The 19,760-nt window shown below is 40.7% G+C and overlaps 3 protein-coding genes across 7 annotated transcripts in view; 2 read left to right on the top strand and 1 right to left on the bottom strand.

Annotated features, from left to right (window-relative positions):
* NXPE3 (neurexophilin and PC-esterase domain family member 3) overlaps nucleotides 1-19,760 on the bottom strand; it is a 59,636-nt gene that overhangs the window by 30,408 nt on the left and 9,468 nt on the right. The gene's annotated exons all lie outside the window — the stretch shown is intronic.
* LOC122428761 (ubiquitin-like) lies at nucleotides 1,908-2,339 on the top strand. The gene has a single exon (XM_043448862.1). The coding sequence runs from the start codon at nucleotides 1,908-1,910 to the stop codon at nucleotides 2,337-2,339; it is 432 nt and encodes a 143-aa protein (XP_043304797.1).
* Nucleotides 18,646-19,006, top strand: LOC122428762 (non-histone chromosomal protein HMG-14-like). Its single transcript, XM_043448863.1, has one exon. The coding sequence runs from the start codon at nucleotides 18,646-18,648 to the stop codon at nucleotides 18,949-18,951; it is 306 nt and encodes a 101-aa protein (XP_043304798.1). The 3' UTR covers nucleotides 18,952-19,006.

Raw genomic sequence — 19,760 nt, 5'->3', positions numbered from 1 at the left:
CTCAACATTCAGAAAATTGGGACCAGATCATGGCATCTGGTCCCATCACTTCATGGCAAATAGATGGGGAAACAATGGAAACAGTGACAGACTTTATTTTGGGGGGCTCCAAAATCACTGCAGATGGTGACTACAGCCATGAAATTCAAAGACCCTTGCTCCTTGGAAGAAAAGCTGTGACCAACCTAGACAGCATATTATAAAGCAGAGACATTACTTTGCCAACAAAGGTCCACTAGTCAAAACTATTTTTCCAGTAGTCACGTATGGATGTGAGAGTTGGACTATAAAGAAAATTGAGCACCAAAGAATTGATGCTTTTGAAGTGTGGTGTTGGAGAAGACTCTTGAGAGTCCCTTGGACTGCAAGGAGATCCAACCAGTCCATCCTAAAGGCAATCAGTCCTAAATATTCATTGGAAGGACTGATGCTGAAGGTGAAACTCCAATACTTTGGCCACCTGATGTGAAGAACTGACTCATTTGAAAAGATCCTGATGCTGGGAAAGATTGAAGGTAGGAGGAGAAGGGGACGATAGAGGATGAGATGGTTGGATGGCATCACTGACTCAGTGGACATCAGTTTGAGTAAGCTCCAGGAGCTGGTGATGGACAGAGAGGCCTGGTGTGCTGCAGTCCATGGGGTTGCAGAGTCAGACACGAGCGACTGAACTGAACTGAAGAGTGAATCCTAAAGTAAACTATGGACCTTGGGTGATTATGATGTGTCAGTGTAGGTTCAGCCTTGGTTAAAATTTAAAAAGAAGTGCCATTCCAGTGAGTGATGATAATGAGAGGGGAGGCCATGCATACATCAAGACAGAGTGTATGGTAACTACCTGTAATCTTCTGCAGTGTAAGCCCCAAGAGTTGTATTTTCTCTTTTGTAATGCAAGTGTCTGACTTCAACTTTGATTGTCAAGACATTCACATGATGAGATGTAAAGAGCCATGCTCTTCCCCTGCCCCCAAGGCTTCTTTGTTTTAGGGATCTTGGTTGACTGAGACAAATGACCCTTTGGGCCACTTGTTTTTCTCTTCCCATGCTTTATATTCCTAATTGTGTTTTAAGTTCATCAATAAAGAAAAAACCCATGAGACTCTAGGCGCCCATCCTTGAGCCCAATAAAAACAACCTCAGGCCCATGTTCTCTCTCTTTTTCTCTACCATGACCTAGGTGTGTGGCCCCAGGCATGCCATGTATCCTCCAGGACCTAAGAGTAATACACCTTGCTCTTTTTTCCCCCCAGTTTCCTGATGGTTAATGCTCAGGGCACCCTGCAATCATAAGAGCCACAAGGGCCAGTTCAGTAACAACACTGGTTATTCATAGGCTGATCCAGATATAAAACACTTCCTCTCAATTTTGTTGTAAATATAAAACTTTTCTTTGAAAAATAGAAATTGAAAGAAATTCAAGGGAATTACCTGGATGTCTAATGGTTATGACCCCACACTTTCACTGCTGAAGGCCCGGGTTCAATCCCTAGTTGGGGAACTAAGATTTAAGAAGACACACAGCAAGGCCCTCCCCTCAATAAAAGAAAAGAAAGAAAGAAAAGGACATACTGGGGAAAAAAAAAAAGCAAAGAAAGAAATCAAGATAGTAAAACCATGGTAACAGAAATGAAGAATGTCTTTGAAAGGCTCACTAGCAGAATGGACACAGCTAAGGAGAGAATCTCTGAATTTGAGGAAATTTTCCAAAACTAAAAAGCAAAGAGAAAAAAAAAAATTTTAATGAGAACAGAATATTCAAGAGCGGTGGGATATGACAAATAGGAATATCAAAAGGATCAGAAAAACATAACAGAAGAAATATTTGCAGTAATAATGACTGAAAATTTCCCCAAATTAAAGTCAGACACCCTTTCGGATCCGCTATCTGCAGTGGAACCACCGCCAAGATGCAGATTTTCATGAAGACCCTGACAGTGAAGACCATCACTCTTGAGGTAGAGCCCTCGGATACAATAGAAAATGTAAAGGCCAAGATCCAGGATAAGGAAGGAGTTCCTCCTGACCAGCAAAGACTGATCTTTGCTGGCAAGCAACTGGAAGATAGATGTACTTTGACCTACAACATTCAAAAGGAGCCCACTCTGCATCTTGTGTTGAGACTTTGCGGTGGTGCTAAGAAGAGGAAGAAGTCTTACACCACTCACAAGAAGAACAAGCGTAAGAGGAAGAAGGTTAAACTGGCTGTTCTGAAATACTATAAGGTGGATGAGCGTGGCAAAATCAGTCACCTTCACCGGGAGTGTCCCTCAGATGAATGCGGTACTGGAGTTTTTATGGCCATCATTTTGACAGCCATTATTGTGGCAAGTGTTGTCTGACCTACTGTTTCAACAAGCCAGAAGACGAGTAATTGTATACTGGTGAATAAAGACATGAGCTAACATTAAAAAAAAGAATTCAGATACGAAACCAACAATCCAGGAAGCAAAGAGAACATAAACCAGGATAAATACAAAATATAACTATATCCAGGCATATTACATTCAAACTGTAGAAAATCAAAGATAAAATATCTTGAAAGAAAAAAAAAAAAAAATATCTTGAAAGAAACCAAAAGGGAAAAAAAAAAAAAACATCTTACTTTTAGCAAAGCAAATATAAGAATCACATCCGACTTCTCAGAAACCATGCAAGCAAGAACAGGGTAGAGTGAAATACTTCACACATTGAAAGAAAAAAGTCATCAACCTAGAATCTTGTACCCAGAAAAATCATCCTTCAAAAGTGAAAGAGAAAGTCTTTCTCAGGCAAACAAAAATTAAGAGACTCTGTTGCCAGTAGACTTGTCTAGCAAGAAATGTTAAAAGAAGCTCTTCAGAAGTAAGGAAATTATATAGGTCAGAAACTCAGATCTACACAAAGATGGGAAGAGCATCAGGGAAGGAATAACTGAAGGTAAAATAAAAAACTTCTATTTTCTCATTTTTAACTGTAACAGATAACAACTTTGTTCAAAGTAATAACAGCAACAGTGTATTTGACCATGTACATTTATATGTGTGTGTGTGTGTGTACATGTGTGCTTATTTATAAGTGAAATAAATGACAGCAATTATACAAGGGACAGGAGGGAGGAATTAATAACATTTTATTATTAATAAGGTACCTGCACTACCCATGAAGCAGTACAGTATTATTCGATAGTGGACTTGGGCTAGTTATAAGTGCATATTTCAAACTCTAATGCAACCACTTAAAACGAGAAGCGTTATTGACAGACTAAGAAAGGAGACAGAATGGAATCTATACAATGCTAAATTAAAACCACAAAAGTCAGAAAAAGAGCTGAAGGTAAAAACAGGAACAAATAACAAGGGCAATGAATAGAAAACAGTAACAAGTATGACAGCTATGAATCCAACTATATCAATAATCACCTTAAACATCAATGATCTAAATGCATCAATTGGGAGACAGAGATTGTCAGACTCAACTATATGTTGCCTACAAGAAATCTACTTCAAATAGAAAGACATATATAGATTAAAAGAAAATGGATGGATAAAGATAGACCATGCCAGCACTAATCAAAAGAGATCAGAAGAATTACATTCACCTCAGAGTAGGGTTCAGAACAAGGAAAGTCGGAGATTAACAAGGGTATCACAGGGTCTTCCTTGGTGATATGGTGGGGTAAGAATCTGCCTGCCCAATGCAGCGGGTCAATCCCTGATCCCGGAAGATTCCGCATGCCACAGAGCAGCTGAGGCCGAGAGCCTGTGCTCCACAAAAGAAGCCACCAGTGAGAAGCCTGCACACAGAAATGAAGAGTGCCTCACCACAACTAGAGAAAGCTCACACACAGCAACAAAGACCCAGTGCAACCAAAAAATAAATTTAAAAAAAAAAAAGGTATTTTACATAATAATAGAAGGGTTAATTCTCCAAGAAGACATAACAATCTTTAACATGTATATACCTAACAAGAGAAAGTCAAAATATGTAGGGTAAACACTAATAGAACTGAAAGAAAAAAACTGATGAATTCAGAGTTGCAATTGAAGATTTCAATACCCCACTATCAGAAATGTACAGATCTGGGACTTCCCTGGTGGTTCAGTGGTTGAGACGCTGCACCTCCACTGTAGGGAACATGGGTTCGATCCCCTGGTTGGGGAGCTAAGAACCCACATGCCACACAGCATGACCAAAAAAACAAACAAAAAATAGAAATGGATAGAGCCAAAAAGCAGAAAGTCAGTAAAGACTTAGATGAACTCAACAGCACAACCACCAACTAGATATGATGGACATCTATAAACCACTTATCCAACAACAGAAGACACATTCTTTTCAAGCTCACATGAAACATTCACCAAAATAGATCATATTCTGGGTCTATAAAATATACTATAAAAAACTGAAAAGAAATCATACAGAAATCATATAATGTCTGCCTTCAGGCTGCAATGGGATTAAACAAGAAAGATGGAATTGATAACAGAAAGACAGCTGGAAAATTCCAAAATACCCGGAGATTAAACAACACGTTTCTAAATAACACAAGGGTCAAAAGAAGAAACATCAATAAAAAAATTAAAATCTTTTTAACTAAAATAAAATGGAAAAACAGCTTTTCAGTATTTGTGGATGCAGTGAAAGTAGGCCTTAGAGGGAAATTTACAGCCCTGAATACACATTATTAGAAATGAAGATCTAAAATCAATCACTTAAACATCCACCTTAGGAAGCCAGAAAAGCAAATCAAGTCCAAAGTAAGCAGAAGAAAAGAAATTACAAATTAGAGCAGAAATCAATGAAACTGAAAACAGGTAATCAATAGAGAAAAGACAATGAGACCAAAAGCCAGTTTCTTGAAAAGATCAATAAAATTGATAAGCCTGAAGTAAGGCTAAGGAAAAAAGACAGGACACAAATCATTATTATCAGACATGAAAGAAGAGACATCACCACAGATCCCATACACATTAGAAGGATAATCAAAGGAATACTATAAACAACTCTACACTCACGAATTTGATAACTGAGATGAAATGGACTAGTTCCTTGAAAGACACAATCTGCTAAAATTCATGCAAGGAGAAACAGATCATCCGAACAGGCCTATTATCTCTAATAAAGAAATTGGATCAATAATTAAAGACCTTTCAAAATAGACACCACCAGGCCCAGAATGGGTTCATTGATAAATTCCATCAAATATTTAAGAAAGAAATTGTAGCCATTCTCTATAGTCTCGGTCAGAATACAGAAGCAGAGGGAGTACTTCCTAACTCTTTCCAGCGTTACCCTAACACAAAAACTAGACAAAGACGCTATAAGAAAACTACAAATTTCCCTCATAAACATAGATGCAAAATCATTGACAAAATATTAACAAATCAAATCCAACAATGTGTACAATGAATTATACACCATGACCAAATAGGATTTATCCCAAGTATATATGAAAGTACTTTAATAGAATTCCAGGGCTTCCTGAAGACCATGATTTACACTTTCTTAGAAATGGTTCTTAATCCTCACTTTGGCCTTCCTGCTTAGAAGACAAGACCTTAAAAGCACGTCAGTCTTTTCTAGTTTGGACATTAATTGTCATTTATATTGTGACATTTTGCTCTACACACCGTACAATACAATGGCTTTCTAGTATTTTGTATCTCAAAATTTTATGCTCTGTCTCTAAAATTCAGATGTTTAAACTGTTTTCTTATTAGTAAACAGATCTGCCTGTTTAACAATAAAGTTCTATACCCAAAAAAAGACCTCACATTAGAGCCTTGTAAAATTTCAGAGGTAAAGAAAAAAAGTTCTTCTGTCTTTCAGAAAGAAGAACATTACCAATAAAAAATACTTTTAAATAAAAAAACAAAAATTAGATTGGCATTAGCCTTGTCTTTTACCCCACAGGATGCTAGAAGACTGTGGAGCAAAGTTGTAAGGTTCTAAGGGAAAAGGGTTTTGAATACAGCATTCTAAACCCAGATATAAATCAAAGAAGAGGGCAAAATAAAGACCATTTCAGACATCTAAGCTTAGTTCCCATGTGCCCTTTCAGAAAAACATTATTTGAAGATTTAGTCCAGTAAATTGGAAAGAAAAATCCAAGGAAGTGAAAGACATGAGCCAGGAACTTAATGAAAACCAAACTCAGAACAACAGCTGGGCAACAGGTCAAGATAATAATCAGTGAACATTGAAACAGGAAGACAGAGGGCTCTGAGAGGGGGAAAAAAAATGCCCTGAAGAAGCAAATGGATTCAACAAATTATATGAAGGAAGATCCTCATGATATGCTATAGAAGGTGGTATTTCCTCTCATCAGGAAAAAAAAAAAAAAAGGCAATTATCCCTCCAGAAAAAGCAAGAAGAGGTATAAGAAAGTCATGGTTAAAATATAAAGCAAATTAAAATGCAGCATGAATAAGCAACTGATGAACTGGGTAAAAAGGATCCATCTGACCTTGATGCTTGGGACATTCTCCATCAAGAGATAAAGGTTTGGTCTCAAAGGATCATGTTCTATCCTGGGTAACATTTGCATGATCATAAGAATGCCGTATTTTTTTTAAGAATAAGAATCAATCCATAAAGAATGTATGTTATCCTGAATTATAGTTAGAGCAATAAAACTAAAGATTACAAAGCCTGATGATGCAGAAGTAATATGATAGCTAACAGGAGTCAAATGTAACATAATGTAGAAGTGCCCTTCTTCTTCACTTACAGGAGGAAGTTAAGATGTACTATCTAACACTATTCGGGAAAGAAAAGGCCTAAGTACATTATTTGATACACAGAAGAAAATATATTTTACAAATTTTAGAAAGAGAGTGACAGAAAGTGTGAGTCAGCAGAAGACCTCATCTTTCATTATCTTTAATAGGGACAGCAACATCGACCAATATCTACTAAGCACCTAAGCGCCAGACACTCTTTTCTAAAGACTTTATAAAAATCTTTTAATACAACATTTAAATTATCCCATGTGGTAAGTCTTGACATTAGGCCATCTGATAGACAAGGAAACTGAGGCAAAGAATGGCTTGATAATTTGCCCAAGGTCACACTGGTTATAAACAGCAAACCTGAACCAGAACCCAAGGAATCTGACTTCAGTCTGTGTTTTTATTTAACCACCCACACTGCACTGCCTGATGTGGAAAGGTCAGCAGGTACAGTGTAAAGCTGACAAATCAAGATGTAACTATGCAATGTGTAATCAGTGCTAACCACCCACATAATTACAAACAAGCAGTTACATCCAAGAAATTACACTCACTCTGAAGACTGGGGAGGAATTTCAATTGTGTACTTAAGTACTTATGTACTCTCTAGTCTTTCGAGTGTTTTATACTTTTCATTAATTATTTCCCTGATAAATAGAAGGTGGTTGAACAAATGGACAGGGAAAATAATTATGTACCTCCAATATTGTGATCTGTAAGGAATATACATTTGGTCTTCATCCACAGTTCCTGGCCCACAGCTCCCAAAATCCTTAGACTTTTAATGATAAGAGAAATGAGAAATCTTTTGCTATAATATTTGGTTTTGTGTCCAGTTTCTGAAAACTCTTTCGAGTCATAAAAGAGAAATGTGTGTCCTGTTACTCCTAATGAGCCCCTTTCCACCACAATGGAGCTTATGTTACTGAGGTGGCTTTTGGAAAATACCTCGGGATGGGAGCTGGTTGTCAGAACTGACCGTGCTAAGAGGGTTGGGACTTTCAGTTCCACCCCAGACCTCCAGGAAAGGGAGTGTGGCTGCAGGCTGAATCAGTCACAGATGAATCAAACATGCCTATGGAATGAAGCTTCATAAAAACCCAAAAGGATGGGGTTTGGAGAGCTTCCAGCTTGGTGAACACTTGGAGATTCAAGGAGAATGGTACATTCAGGCCATGATGGCACCCTTATGCCCTTCCCCTACACCTTGCCCTGTATAGCTCTTTCTCTGGCTGTTTCTGAATTACAGCTTTTTGTAACAGACCAGAAATCTTTTTCTCTTCTATTTTTAAGTTTAATTGAGGTATAATTCACATACTATACAATTCACCTATTTAAGTGAACAATTTATGAGATTTTTGTGTATTCATAATTTGGATTAGCCATCACCACAGTTATAGTATTTTCATACCCTGAAAAGAAACTCTATACACATTAGCAGTCAATCCACATTTTCACAAACCTATATTCCCATCCATAACTACTCATCTACTTTAATAGACCAGTAATCCTGTAAGTAAAATGAGTAAAGTGTTTCTCAGAAACTGGTCAACCACATGTAAAAGAATGAAACTAGAACACTTTCTAGCACCATACACAAAAATAAACTCAAAATGGATTAAAGACGTAAATGTAAGACCAGAAACTATAAAACTCTTAGAGGAAAATATAGGCAGAACACTCTGACATAAATCACAGCAAGATCCTCTATGACACACCTCCCAGAGTAATGGGAATAAAAACAAAAATAAATAAATGGGACCTTATTAAACTTAAAAGTTTTTGCACAATGAAGGAAACTATAAGCAAGGTGAAAAAGCAGCCTTCAGAATGGGAAAAAATAATAGCAAACAAAACAACTGGCAAAGAATTAATTTTCAAAATATACAAGCAGCTTATGCAGCTCAGTACCCCAAAAACAAACAACCCAATCAAAAAGTGGGCCAAAGAACTAAACAGACATTTCTCCAAAGAAGATATACAGATGGCTAATAAACACATAAAAACATGCTCAACATCACTCATTACTAGAGAAATGCAAATCAAAACCACAAAGAGGTATCATCTCATGCCAGTCAGAATGGCCACCATCAAAAAGTCTACAAGCAATAAATGCTGGAGAGGGTGTGGAGAAAAGGGAACCCTCTTACACTTCTGGTGGGAATGCAAACTGGTACAGCCATTATGGACCACAGTGTGGAGATTCCTTAAAAAACTGGAAATAGAACTGCCATTTGAGCCAGCAATCCCACTGCTGGGCATACACACCGAGGAAACCAGAATTTAAAGAGAGACATGTACCCCAATGTTCATCACAGCACTGTTTACAATAGCCAGGACATGGAAGCAACCTAGATGTCCATCGCAAATGAATGGATAAGCATGTGGTACATATATACAGTGGAACATTACTCAACTATAAAAGAAGAACACATTTAAGTCAGTTCTAATGAGGTAGATGAAACGGGAGCCTATAATACAGAGTGAAGTAAGTCAGAAAGAGAAACACCAATACAGTATATTAATGCATATATATGGAATTTAGAAAGATGTTGACGATGACCCTATATGCAAGGCAGCAAAAGAGACACAGATGTAAAGAACAGACTTTTGGACTCTGTGGGAGAAGGCAAGAGTGGGACGATTTGAGAGACTAGCACTGACACATGTATATTACCATATGTGAAACAGATGACCAGTGCAAGTTCGATGCATGAAGCAGGGCACTCAGAGCCGGTGCTCTGGACAACCCAGTGGGTGGGGTAGGGTGGGGTGGGGTGGGGTGGGGAGGGGGGCTCAGGATGGGGAAACACATGTGCACCCATGGCTGATTCTGTCGATGTGTGGCAAAACCACCACAATACTGTCATGAAATTATCCTCCAATTAAAATAAATAATTTAAAAAAATGTTTCTCGGATTTCTGTGACCTGTCCTAGCAAAATTAACTGAAGCCAAGGCAGGAGTTGTTGGAATTTCCAATCTACAGCTAGTCATTTAGAAGCACAGGTCACAACCTAGTCTGGTGACTGGCATCTTAAGTAGGGGGTGGAGGGGGAGTCTTGTAGGACTAAGACCTTAACTTGTGGGATTGGATGCTATCTTCAGGCTCGCCCACTCACAGTAAAGCCAATCTACTGTCATCAGATTGCAGGGAAGGAAACTGCAGTGTTTATTGTTACGGCGCCAGACTAGGAGTCCAGGGCAGCTGATAATCAAAAACACCCCAACTCCCAGACGGATTTCGGGGAAGAATATTTAAAGGCAAAGTGGGGGAAGGGAGTCACAGGGGATGTTATCAGCTCATACACAATTCTCCGCTTGGTTGATGGTATGATAGCAGGGTGGTGTCACAGCAGTTAACATTATCAACCTTCAGGCTCCAGTAAGCCCACGGTCATCAAATAGTCAACTTCTTCCATTTGGAGGGGGTTTTAAGCAATCTGTAAAACAGCTCAGGAATGCCTATCGGATTGTTATACATGTTATCCACGTATTTCAGGGAGGAACTAAAACTTCTGTGACTGCTACCTGGCCGATTTACTGCTTAGACTGTTATCAGTTCTCCTGGCCCAGCAATTACATCTATCACTATGTGTTCACATCCTTTCAATCATTAATTCTTGGGCCAGACTTCTGTGACTCAGCGAAGGCCGGGAAGACTACAGCTTTTCTGCAGACAGGAAGCAGGCAGAGGCCATGAGGTGGCGGGGTCTGCGAGGAAGGCCCCAAAGGGTCCTGCTCAGTTACAGCGTCAGAACTGAGTAGAACTATAGGTCACGCTGCTGGTGTCCAAGAGTTGCCTGGTGTACCCAACACACACTGGAAACTGGATGCAGAACCTTTTTAGTTACCTAACCCAGGAAACTGCTTCTTACATTATGCAATACGTTAAATTGCACGAGAAAACAAAAGGAAAACAAAATCAACAATTACTCTCAACCTATTACCCATTACAAACCACTTAAACAAGCCCTCAGGCTCCCCATCTGTGACAAACCACTTCAAAAGGCTACGCACGGTCAACGTAATCTCAAACAAGGTAAAAAGTAATCCCAAAATATCGACGGGTTTTTAATGATGTTCTTAGATCCTGTACTTCTCTTTCATTCTATGTGTACATGCAGACGCTCTCAACTGGAAGAAATTTCATTAGGCTCCTCCATTTTAAAAGAATACCCAGTATTATCTGTTTATTAAAAAGGATAATAATGACTTTGAAAATGTTTCCCTAGCAGAGTTGATATCAGCATCATGATGTGGCATAAGACATTTCCTCCATTTCTGTCCCCCTTTTTAACAACAAATGTGGCACCCACCCAAAACCAAAACTGCCTCTGTGGGAACTGTGGGATCCCGCACCACACGCAGGGCCCTGGCTGGAGTCTCGCCCACATGCGTATCTAGTAACAGGCAGATAAACCTTGGGGCTGTCAGCACAGCCAGCGAACCTGTCCCAGCCCCTCTTGGCCACAGTCAGGGAGACCCTGGAGAGTGGTGACCCAGGAGAATACCAAGGGATGAGAAAGAATCTGTAGAAATTCAGCCTTCCCAAGGAGGAATTCCAGAAAGAAAGAAAAAATACAAGTCTGGATGAAACTGAAAGGGTAAGAGGAACTTTGCCAGCACTGCCCCTCCCCCAACACAACAAGCCCGAGGCTATAGCACCCAGTAGCATCCGCGTCCAGGGGGGATGAGGAGAGTGGCCAGTGCGTGCCCACTGACCCCTGCTGTGAGAGAAACCCATTTAACTCAGCAGCACCCCGAGGACTAAAGGGGGACCTCCAGGACCCCAGGGAGGGAGGGCTTCAGGGAAGAGGCAGGTAAGAACATCAAAGGGCACCGAAGGGACACAGTTCCTGCTAAGTGTGCTCAGGACTTGGGCAGGAAGTCCGCCCACAAGCCTAATGCCTCAGCCAATAATCTTGCAACAGAGCCCACCGGCAACCCCAACGCTCTGTGTGCTAAACCCACACCTCCGCACACCCTGCAGCCAGCGGCTCCTTGTGTATGCTGCCAAATGAGGCCGCAAGTGAGACTCTGTAAACAGAACTCTATCACAAAAACAGACCAGTTTCTTTGGGCAAGAGAGAAACACAAATTTAAGCTATACTGCCTCTTTCTGGGAAACAAAAGGTTAACAGCGGCTAGCCTGGTGGGTCTTAAGAAAAGCTTAAGAATTGTGTCACAAGAAGCAAGATGTGGAAAGTAAGTGTGCACCCATGTGAGAGCAAGCAAAACACACAGCTAAAACAGGACTGATGAACATTTTACCCCATCTGAAGGGAACCAGTAAGACAGGAGAAGGTGTCTGCTACTTCAAGTGTGAAAGCAGCAATGCAAATGTACAAGGAACATAAGGAATCAAGGAAACACATCATCACAAAAAGGTAACAATCATCCTCCAATAACCAAGCTCAAAGGCACAGAATTTAGCCTTTGATGAAGAATTCAAAATAGCTGGGCTTCCCTGGTAGCTCAGTGGAGTCTGTCTGCCAATGCAGGAGATGCAGGTTTGATCCCTGATCCGGGAAGATCCCACATGCCGCAGAACAACTAAGCCCGTGCACTAGAACCTCTGAGCCCGCCCTCTAGAGCCCAGGAGCTACAACTACTGAAATCTGCAAGCCAAGAGCTGGGTGCTCCGCAACGAGAGAAGTCCCTGCAATGAGAAGCTCACGCACCACAACTAGAGTGGCCCCACTCTCCCCGACGAGAGAAAAGCCCCTCACAGCAGCAAAGGCCAGCACAGCCAAGAATAAATCAATAAAATTAAAAAAAAAAAGAATTCAAAATAGCTGTTCAGGGAAACTCAATGGGCTATATTACAACAAAGACAACTTTTTAAAAAAATACATGAATAAAATCTGAAATTTACAGAGGAAGAAATCATAAAGAAGCAGCAAATGGAAATTCTGGAGCTGAAAAATTCAATGAATAAAATGAAAAATGCAATAAAGATCATCTATAACAGAAGAGATCAAATGGAAGACTGAGTGAGGGAGCAGGAACTCTGTAATGGCCCAATCATAAGAGAACACAAGAGAAAAAAGAATGAAAAAAAGCACAGAAAGCCTACATGTTCTATGGGATGCCATCATGTGTACAAATATTAGAATAATCATGGTTTGAGAGAGGGAAAAGGGGGGGGCAGAGAGATTATATAAAGAAACAATAGTTGAGAACTTCCCAAACCTAGGGATATACTTGGACAACCAAATTCAAAAATCTAATAGATGAACCTATTATCTCTATGCAAAAAGATCTTCTCCAAGACACATTATAATGAAACTGTCAAAAAACAAGTATAAAAAGAAAATCCTAAAAAAGCAGCCAAAGGAAAAAATATTGTAATCTATAAAAGAATGCCCATTTGTCTCTCAGTGAATTTCTAAACAGAAACCTGGGTTTGATTCCTGCTTGGGGAACTAAGATCCTGTAAGGCAGTGTGGCCGGGGTGGGGCGGGGGGTGGGGGTAGGGGTGGGAGATGGAATCAAGTGTTTTTAATAAAAGCTGAACTCATAAAAACATAGAATAGAATGGTGACTACCAGAAGCTAGGGAATGGGGAAATTGGGGAGATAGTGTTTAAGGGTACAAATTTGCAATGGGTCTATAAATAAATCCTGGAGATGGAAGGCACAGTATAGTGAGGATAGTCAACAAAACTGTATTATTGTATCACTATAAATAAGTTTATGTAATAAACTGCAAAGCTACTAAGAGACAAGATCTTAACTGTTCTCACCATAAAAGAAACGGTAATTAAGTGATAAGAAAGAAGAGCTAGCTGACACTGTAGTGGTAATCATATTGCAATATACAAATGTATCAAATCAACACATTGCACACCTAAAACTTACACATTATATGTAAATTATATCTCAATTTTTTTAATTGCAGATCTTTTATTCTTTTTCTTAATTAATTTATTTATTTTAATTGGAGGCTAATTACTTTACAATATTGTAGTGGTTTTTGCCATACACTGACATGAATCAGCCATGGGTGTACATGTGTTCCCCATACTGAACCCCCCTCCCACCTCCCTCCCCATCCCATCCCTCAGGGTCATCCCAGTGCACCAGCCCCGAGCACCCTGTCTCATGCATTGAACCCGGACTGGTGATCTATTTCACACATGATAATATTCATGCTTCAGTGCTATTCTCTCAAACCATCCCACCCTTGCCTTCTCCCACAGAGTCCAAATGACTGTTCTTTACATCTGTGTCTCTCTTGCTGTCTCGCATAGAGGGTCATTGTTACCATCTTTCTAAATTTCAGATATATGATTTAATATACTGTATTGGTATTTTTCTTTTTTACTTACTTCACTCTGTATAATAGGCTCCAGTTTCATCCACCTCATTAGAATTAATTCAAATGCATTCTTTTTAATAGCTGAGTAATATTCCATTGTGTCTATGTACCACAGCTTTCTTATCCATTCGTCTGCCAATTATATCTCAACTTTTTAAAAACAGGAAAGGTTCCCTTGCCTTTTGATTACCTTTTAGGAAATACCGCAGCCTCCCTCTCCTTTGCAGTTCTTGTGAGGCCATGAGAAGACACTGAGGACCAAACCACGTGCTGCGTGCTCACAACATGCCCCCTTCTCCTTTGTTTCTCCCCCTTTCCTCTCCCACAGTCACTCTCGTTCCTTGGGGAGCCACAAGCTGCCAATTCAAGACCAGAAGACTGACCCATGCAGCCCAGTCCAAGAATCACCATACACTTGGTGCCACTCACCTGAAATGTGAGAGTCTTAGTCACTCAGTCGTGTCCAACTCTTGTGACCTCATGGACTGTAGCCTGCCAGGCTCCTCTGTCCACAGGATTCTCGAGGCAAGAATACTGGAGTGGGTGGCCATTTCCTTCTCCAGGGGATCTTCCTGACCCAGGGATCACACCTGGGTCTCCTGCATTGCAGGCAGACTCCTTACTGTCTGAGCCGTCAGGGAAGCCCAAGTCACCTGGATTTTACTTAAAACGAGGGACTTCTCTAGTGGTTCAGGGGCTAAGGCCCCAAGCTCCCAATGCAGAGGGGGACAGACTCAATCCCTCATCGGGGAACTAGATCCCACAAACTACAACTAAAGATACCACAGGCCACAACGAAGATTGAAGATCCCTCAAGCCTCAACTACGACCCAGTGCAGCCAAAATGATGAATACAAAAGGATGCAAAAAGGTCAACTTGCTTAATTTTCCTAAATGATAACTCTACTCTAGGTCAGTGGCAAGGACAACATCAAGGTCTGCCATATTTTAAAATTCAGAGCCCAGAGGAAACACCAGCAGTCATTCCTGGAGCCACTCTAAGGCGTGGACTGGAGTGAACCCGATGCTTGCCTGTCCCACATTCGTTTCACTGCTATTTACTGACCTGTCAGTTCAGTTCAGGGGTGGGCCTGACTGTGCAAAGAATAATCCCAAGTGACTGGTTCAGCAATGGGCCTGTGACCCAGTTGTATTCTATGAAAAGCTGCTGGAGGATTCTGAAGGATGCATGCACCCAAATCCAGACATCACCAGTACTCTGGGAACAGCTCTCTGATTTTACTTGCCAATGAAAAAAATTGTATCTCAAGCTGGACGTGTGTAAGAAAGCAACTACCTGCTGCTGTGCAGAAAGGTAAAATCCAACCATGAAAGTGGATGCCACAGATAATGCACGAAGGAGGGCACAGCTGAGAGACTTACAGAGAAATGGAGCCTAAACTATGCCCAACCTACCTCCTGACTTCTATTCTAAGTGAATATTATTCCTTAATATTAAAGCCAGATTGAACCAGCCTTCTTTACTTGCAGCCAAAAGCCCTAAAACACTGGTACTGTTTTCATAATCAGAAAACGTATATATTTAAAATATCAATAAATAAGGAAAAAACAAATACAGGCAATGCTCAATAAGAGTTTATCGGAAAAATAACAAGGAATTCTCCCTACAACCTTCTGCTAGATATCGAAACATATACTTCCCTCTCATATATGATATGAGAGGATGGTTTCTACCTACATCACTCTAATATCCACTCTAATATCTAATATCCAGGTAGATTATATATCTACCTATCATATCATATCTACCTTTCTGCCACTTTCTTGTAAAGACCCACATGATTATATTGGGCCCACCCAAATAATCCTAAATAATATCCTTACCTCAAGGTCCTTAAATTCAACTTATCTGCAAAGTCCCTTTTACTAGACAACATATTCATAGTTTCTGGAAATTCAAACACTGACATCTTTGGGGGCCTTATTCAGCCTACCATTTATACCAACATGACATTCAGAGACTTAGAAATTCAGAAATCTGTGAATTTACTATAGTAGTTGTTCTATACACAATCACTTCACTAGAGGGGTTTTGCTTGATTGTGGGTTTTATTTGTCCCTATACTTATATAACCGAATTTGAACCAAATCTTAGGAAATGTGGGGATTGTGTTATGATACAGCTGAGATGGAGCAGGCAAGAAGTCTTAGGATTTGCATTTTTCAAAAGCCCCATGAATTATTTTTAATATATTCAACTTTCATTCAATAAATATTTATTAATGTTTCAGAAGTGGAAGAGCTTAAAGTATCTAATCACATTTTATGTTGGAAAACTAAGTAAAAATATAATCGTGACAAAGGAAATATTTATTTCTTAAATTGCAAAACACTCCCCATATACAATATAAAGAAGACTAACTTGAGAGTGAAACAAAACATGAGGAGACCTGTTACCGATGGAAAGATTATTTGCTGCATTCAGTATTTGTGTGTTTCATATATCTTAACCAGCTCTGAATGTGGCACACTTGAAGACACTTTTTCTCCCCTCATCACCGTAATGGCTAATTTTCTTATGTGATATTTTTAATTAAAATTGAGTCTGTACTTTTTAGAAAATGCTCAGATACTCTAATTGCAAGCAAAGTACAGTCACGATCAGAAGCCTAGGATGGACTAGGGATTAAGGGATGGCAGACAGCCAAGCCTTTCCCACTCCCCACCCCACACCCCAGGCTTAACTATTAACGTCACAGTAATAAACTGAATGGTTTAAAAGTCATGACAACATTCTCAGCCTGGACAAGATGACATCTTTAGACAAGGCAAAGTGTTGCACCACACTCCACAAAAAAGATCTGTTTATATAATTTTTAACATCAAAACCATCCTACATCATTTCTTACTTGCCACCTCCCTTCTCCATTATTGTTTGGTTTGTCTTCATGCAGACAGTTGGAGCTGTGAGTGGACATTCTCCAAAAGTTTCTAGGAACCACAGCAGGACTATTAAAAGGGTTTCTAACAATAATTCCTAATATTCCTTTCTGACTGCAGTAACATTAATGATGTGGACTATGGCTTATCCATGGAGTAGGAAATGGCAACCCACTCCAGTATTCTGGCCTGGAAAATTCCATGGACAGAGAGGCCTGGTGGGTTGCAGTCCATGGGGTCACAAAGAGTCGGACAGGCCTGAGCACCCACGAATGAATGGCTTACCCTCTCAAGTCTCTCCTTCTCCCTTTTCCTACCCCCTAGGCATCCGAGACCTCCTGGACATACACAACCATCTTCTCTATTCTTACACCCAGGCTGTTGAATGCGGTAAAACACACACCCTCACAAAACCAATGCAGATAAGCACCACGCACACGTGTGACCTTGGAAGTCACCGTCCCTCTATCATCCTGCAGGATCAAGCTCCATCCCCAACTCCCATTCTTTCAAGCCCATCTGTGCCAGTCTTCTGGGCACCACCCTCCTCCCACCTTCCACCTCCCTTCTAGACAAGAACTCCCTCAGTGTCTCACCTTCCAGCAACAGATGTATCCACATTGCCACCCATTATGACGATCTTCCCTCTTACGTCAGGGGAAGGAACACACCTCCCCGTACACAGCTGATAATAAAATGATAACAAGAACACACACTATCAAGCGTGTCCCTCATCCTACATCACCGTATGTGCTCCATCTGTGCTCTGGGCCCCATCCTCTCCAGCTCCCCTTGGTCCATGAAATCTCTCCAGCTTAAGTCTTTCCCTTCAGTTTCAAGTCCCCCAGACTTCTGCTTGCAACCAAGAGAGAGAAATGGTGAGATTTACTCTTCCACCTGAAACAGTGGTTCCCCAGACACAATACGTTAGACAACAAAAGAAATGATGCCTGAAAGATGGGGAATAAAGGAAATGATTCCTATGATTGATTGCCCTTTGCTGACAACCTGAAAGATGGGAAATATAGGAGATGATTCCTGTGAGTGTTTGCCCTCTGCTGACAGCCTTGAGAGCATCTCCAGCCTGCAGCAGCAGGACAGAACCCAGCAGGAGCCTGGTGAACCCCCTAAATTGAGGAGATGGCGCTGAGAGTCTTCAAGCTGATTAGAATCCTTAGGAAAGTAACAGGGGAAGAGAGCTACACACACAGAGAGCTCAGGAGATCTGCAGAGAGCCCTATGTGTGTAAGCAAACTGCCGGAGGCCGGGGAAAGAAACTCCTGAAAGGATAAGAGACCAGTAACCTGAACTCCCACAGGGCCGGGATGTTGGACAAACAGTCGGTGCAGAGCAGAATCCAAAGAGCAAAGAGATACCAGAATTAACTCGGACCTGTCACCTGAGAAGTACCGCAAACCAACAAAATTAAAAGAACAGCATCATTTTAGATAGGAAACACTCCACAAATTTTGGTGATACGTGAGTTCATGAAGGGAATTTTTAGCAGAGAAGGGGAAAGGGGACTGTTACTAAATACCTTCTCGGCACCAGGCGCTGTAAGGGTTCCATAATATGTGGTCCCCACCTTGAGCCACACAGAGTCTTTGAGACATTCATCATCCTCCACCGCCGCCGCGGGTCCCAGCAGCTCGGGCGGCGGAGGAGCGGCCGCGGCCCTCGGGCACCCGGCTCTCGCCCGCCCCGCCGCCACGATGCCCGGGACGAAGGTCAGCTCCGCCGAGGGGGCGGCGAAGGAGGGGCCCAAGAGGAGATCGGCGAGGTGGTCAGCTAAACCGGCTCCTGCAAAAGTGGAAACGAAGCCAAAAGAGGCGGCGGGAAAGGACAAATCTTCAGACAAAAAAGTGCAAACAAAAGGGAAAAGAGGAGCAAAGGGAAAACAGGCGGAAGTGGCCAACCACGAGACTAAAGAAGACTTGCCTGCAGAAAATGAAGAGACTAAAAACGAGGAGAGCCCAGCCTCTGATGAAGCAGAAGAGAAAGAAGCCAAGTCTGATTAATAACCACACACTCAGTCCTGTCAGTGGCCCCTGTCTCCCTTCTTGTACAATCCAGGGGAATATTTTTATCAACTATTTTGTAAATGCACGTTTTTTTAGTAGCTCTAGAAACATTTTTAAAAAGGAGGGAATCCCACCTCATCTCATTTTTTAAGCATAAATGCTTTTTTTTTAAGAGGTGAAATAATTTGCTGGTCGTTTATTTTTTTTGTACAACCAGAAAATAGTGGGATATTGGATATGGCAGGCTTTGATTGTCTTGGGTGTCAGCTTAACATTCCATAGATGGGGGGTAGCTTTTATATCCTATAATACAAAAGCATACTAAATGGCAGTTTGGAGTCAGTTGTGCATTTAATGTCTTGAACACTTTAAATTACTTCTCTTCCCATATTGTTTTGGTAGAATTATTTCCCTCAGCAAACCACTTTTTGATATTGGCTCTCCTGGTCAGAGTTTTGTGCACTATACTATAACATCTTTGGTCTTGGTAGTCCAGTTTTCCCAGTAACTTGGTTAATGTGCTGTGAACGATTGACAGTTTGGGTATATAGTGTATATGATATTAAATTGTGGATCAGTGGGACTTATGATGTAACAACATATCAATATTTGAAGATATTGGTACTGGATATCCTATTAAGGAAAGTTTGCTCCAAATTTTAAGCTGCAAAGTCACTGGAATAACTGTTAAGAATCACAACTACATGATATTTTAGATTTCTGGTATGTATGTGAAGAATTGTGTACAAATTGAAATGTCTGTGTAGTGATCCTCAAAACAACCAATAAAATCTCAGTTATAAAAG

This window comes from Cervus canadensis, chromosome 27 (assembly GCF_019320065.1).
Source record: "Cervus canadensis isolate Bull #8, Minnesota chromosome 27, ASM1932006v1, whole genome shotgun sequence".
In the NCBI taxonomy this organism is placed as follows: domain Eukaryota; kingdom Metazoa; phylum Chordata; class Mammalia; order Artiodactyla; family Cervidae; genus Cervus; species Cervus canadensis.
The sequence above is the reverse complement of the archived record's forward strand: the minus strand, read 5'-3'. Positions and strand labels throughout refer to the sequence as shown.

Coding starts and splice junctions, on each gene's coding strand:
- LOC122428762 (XM_043448863.1), top strand. CDS start 18,646: ATGCCCGGGACGAAGGTCAGCTCCGCCGAGGGGGCGGCGAAGGAGGGG.
- LOC122428761 (XM_043448862.1), top strand. CDS start 1,908: ATGCAGATTTTCATGAAGACCCTGACAGTGAAGACCATCACTCTTGAG.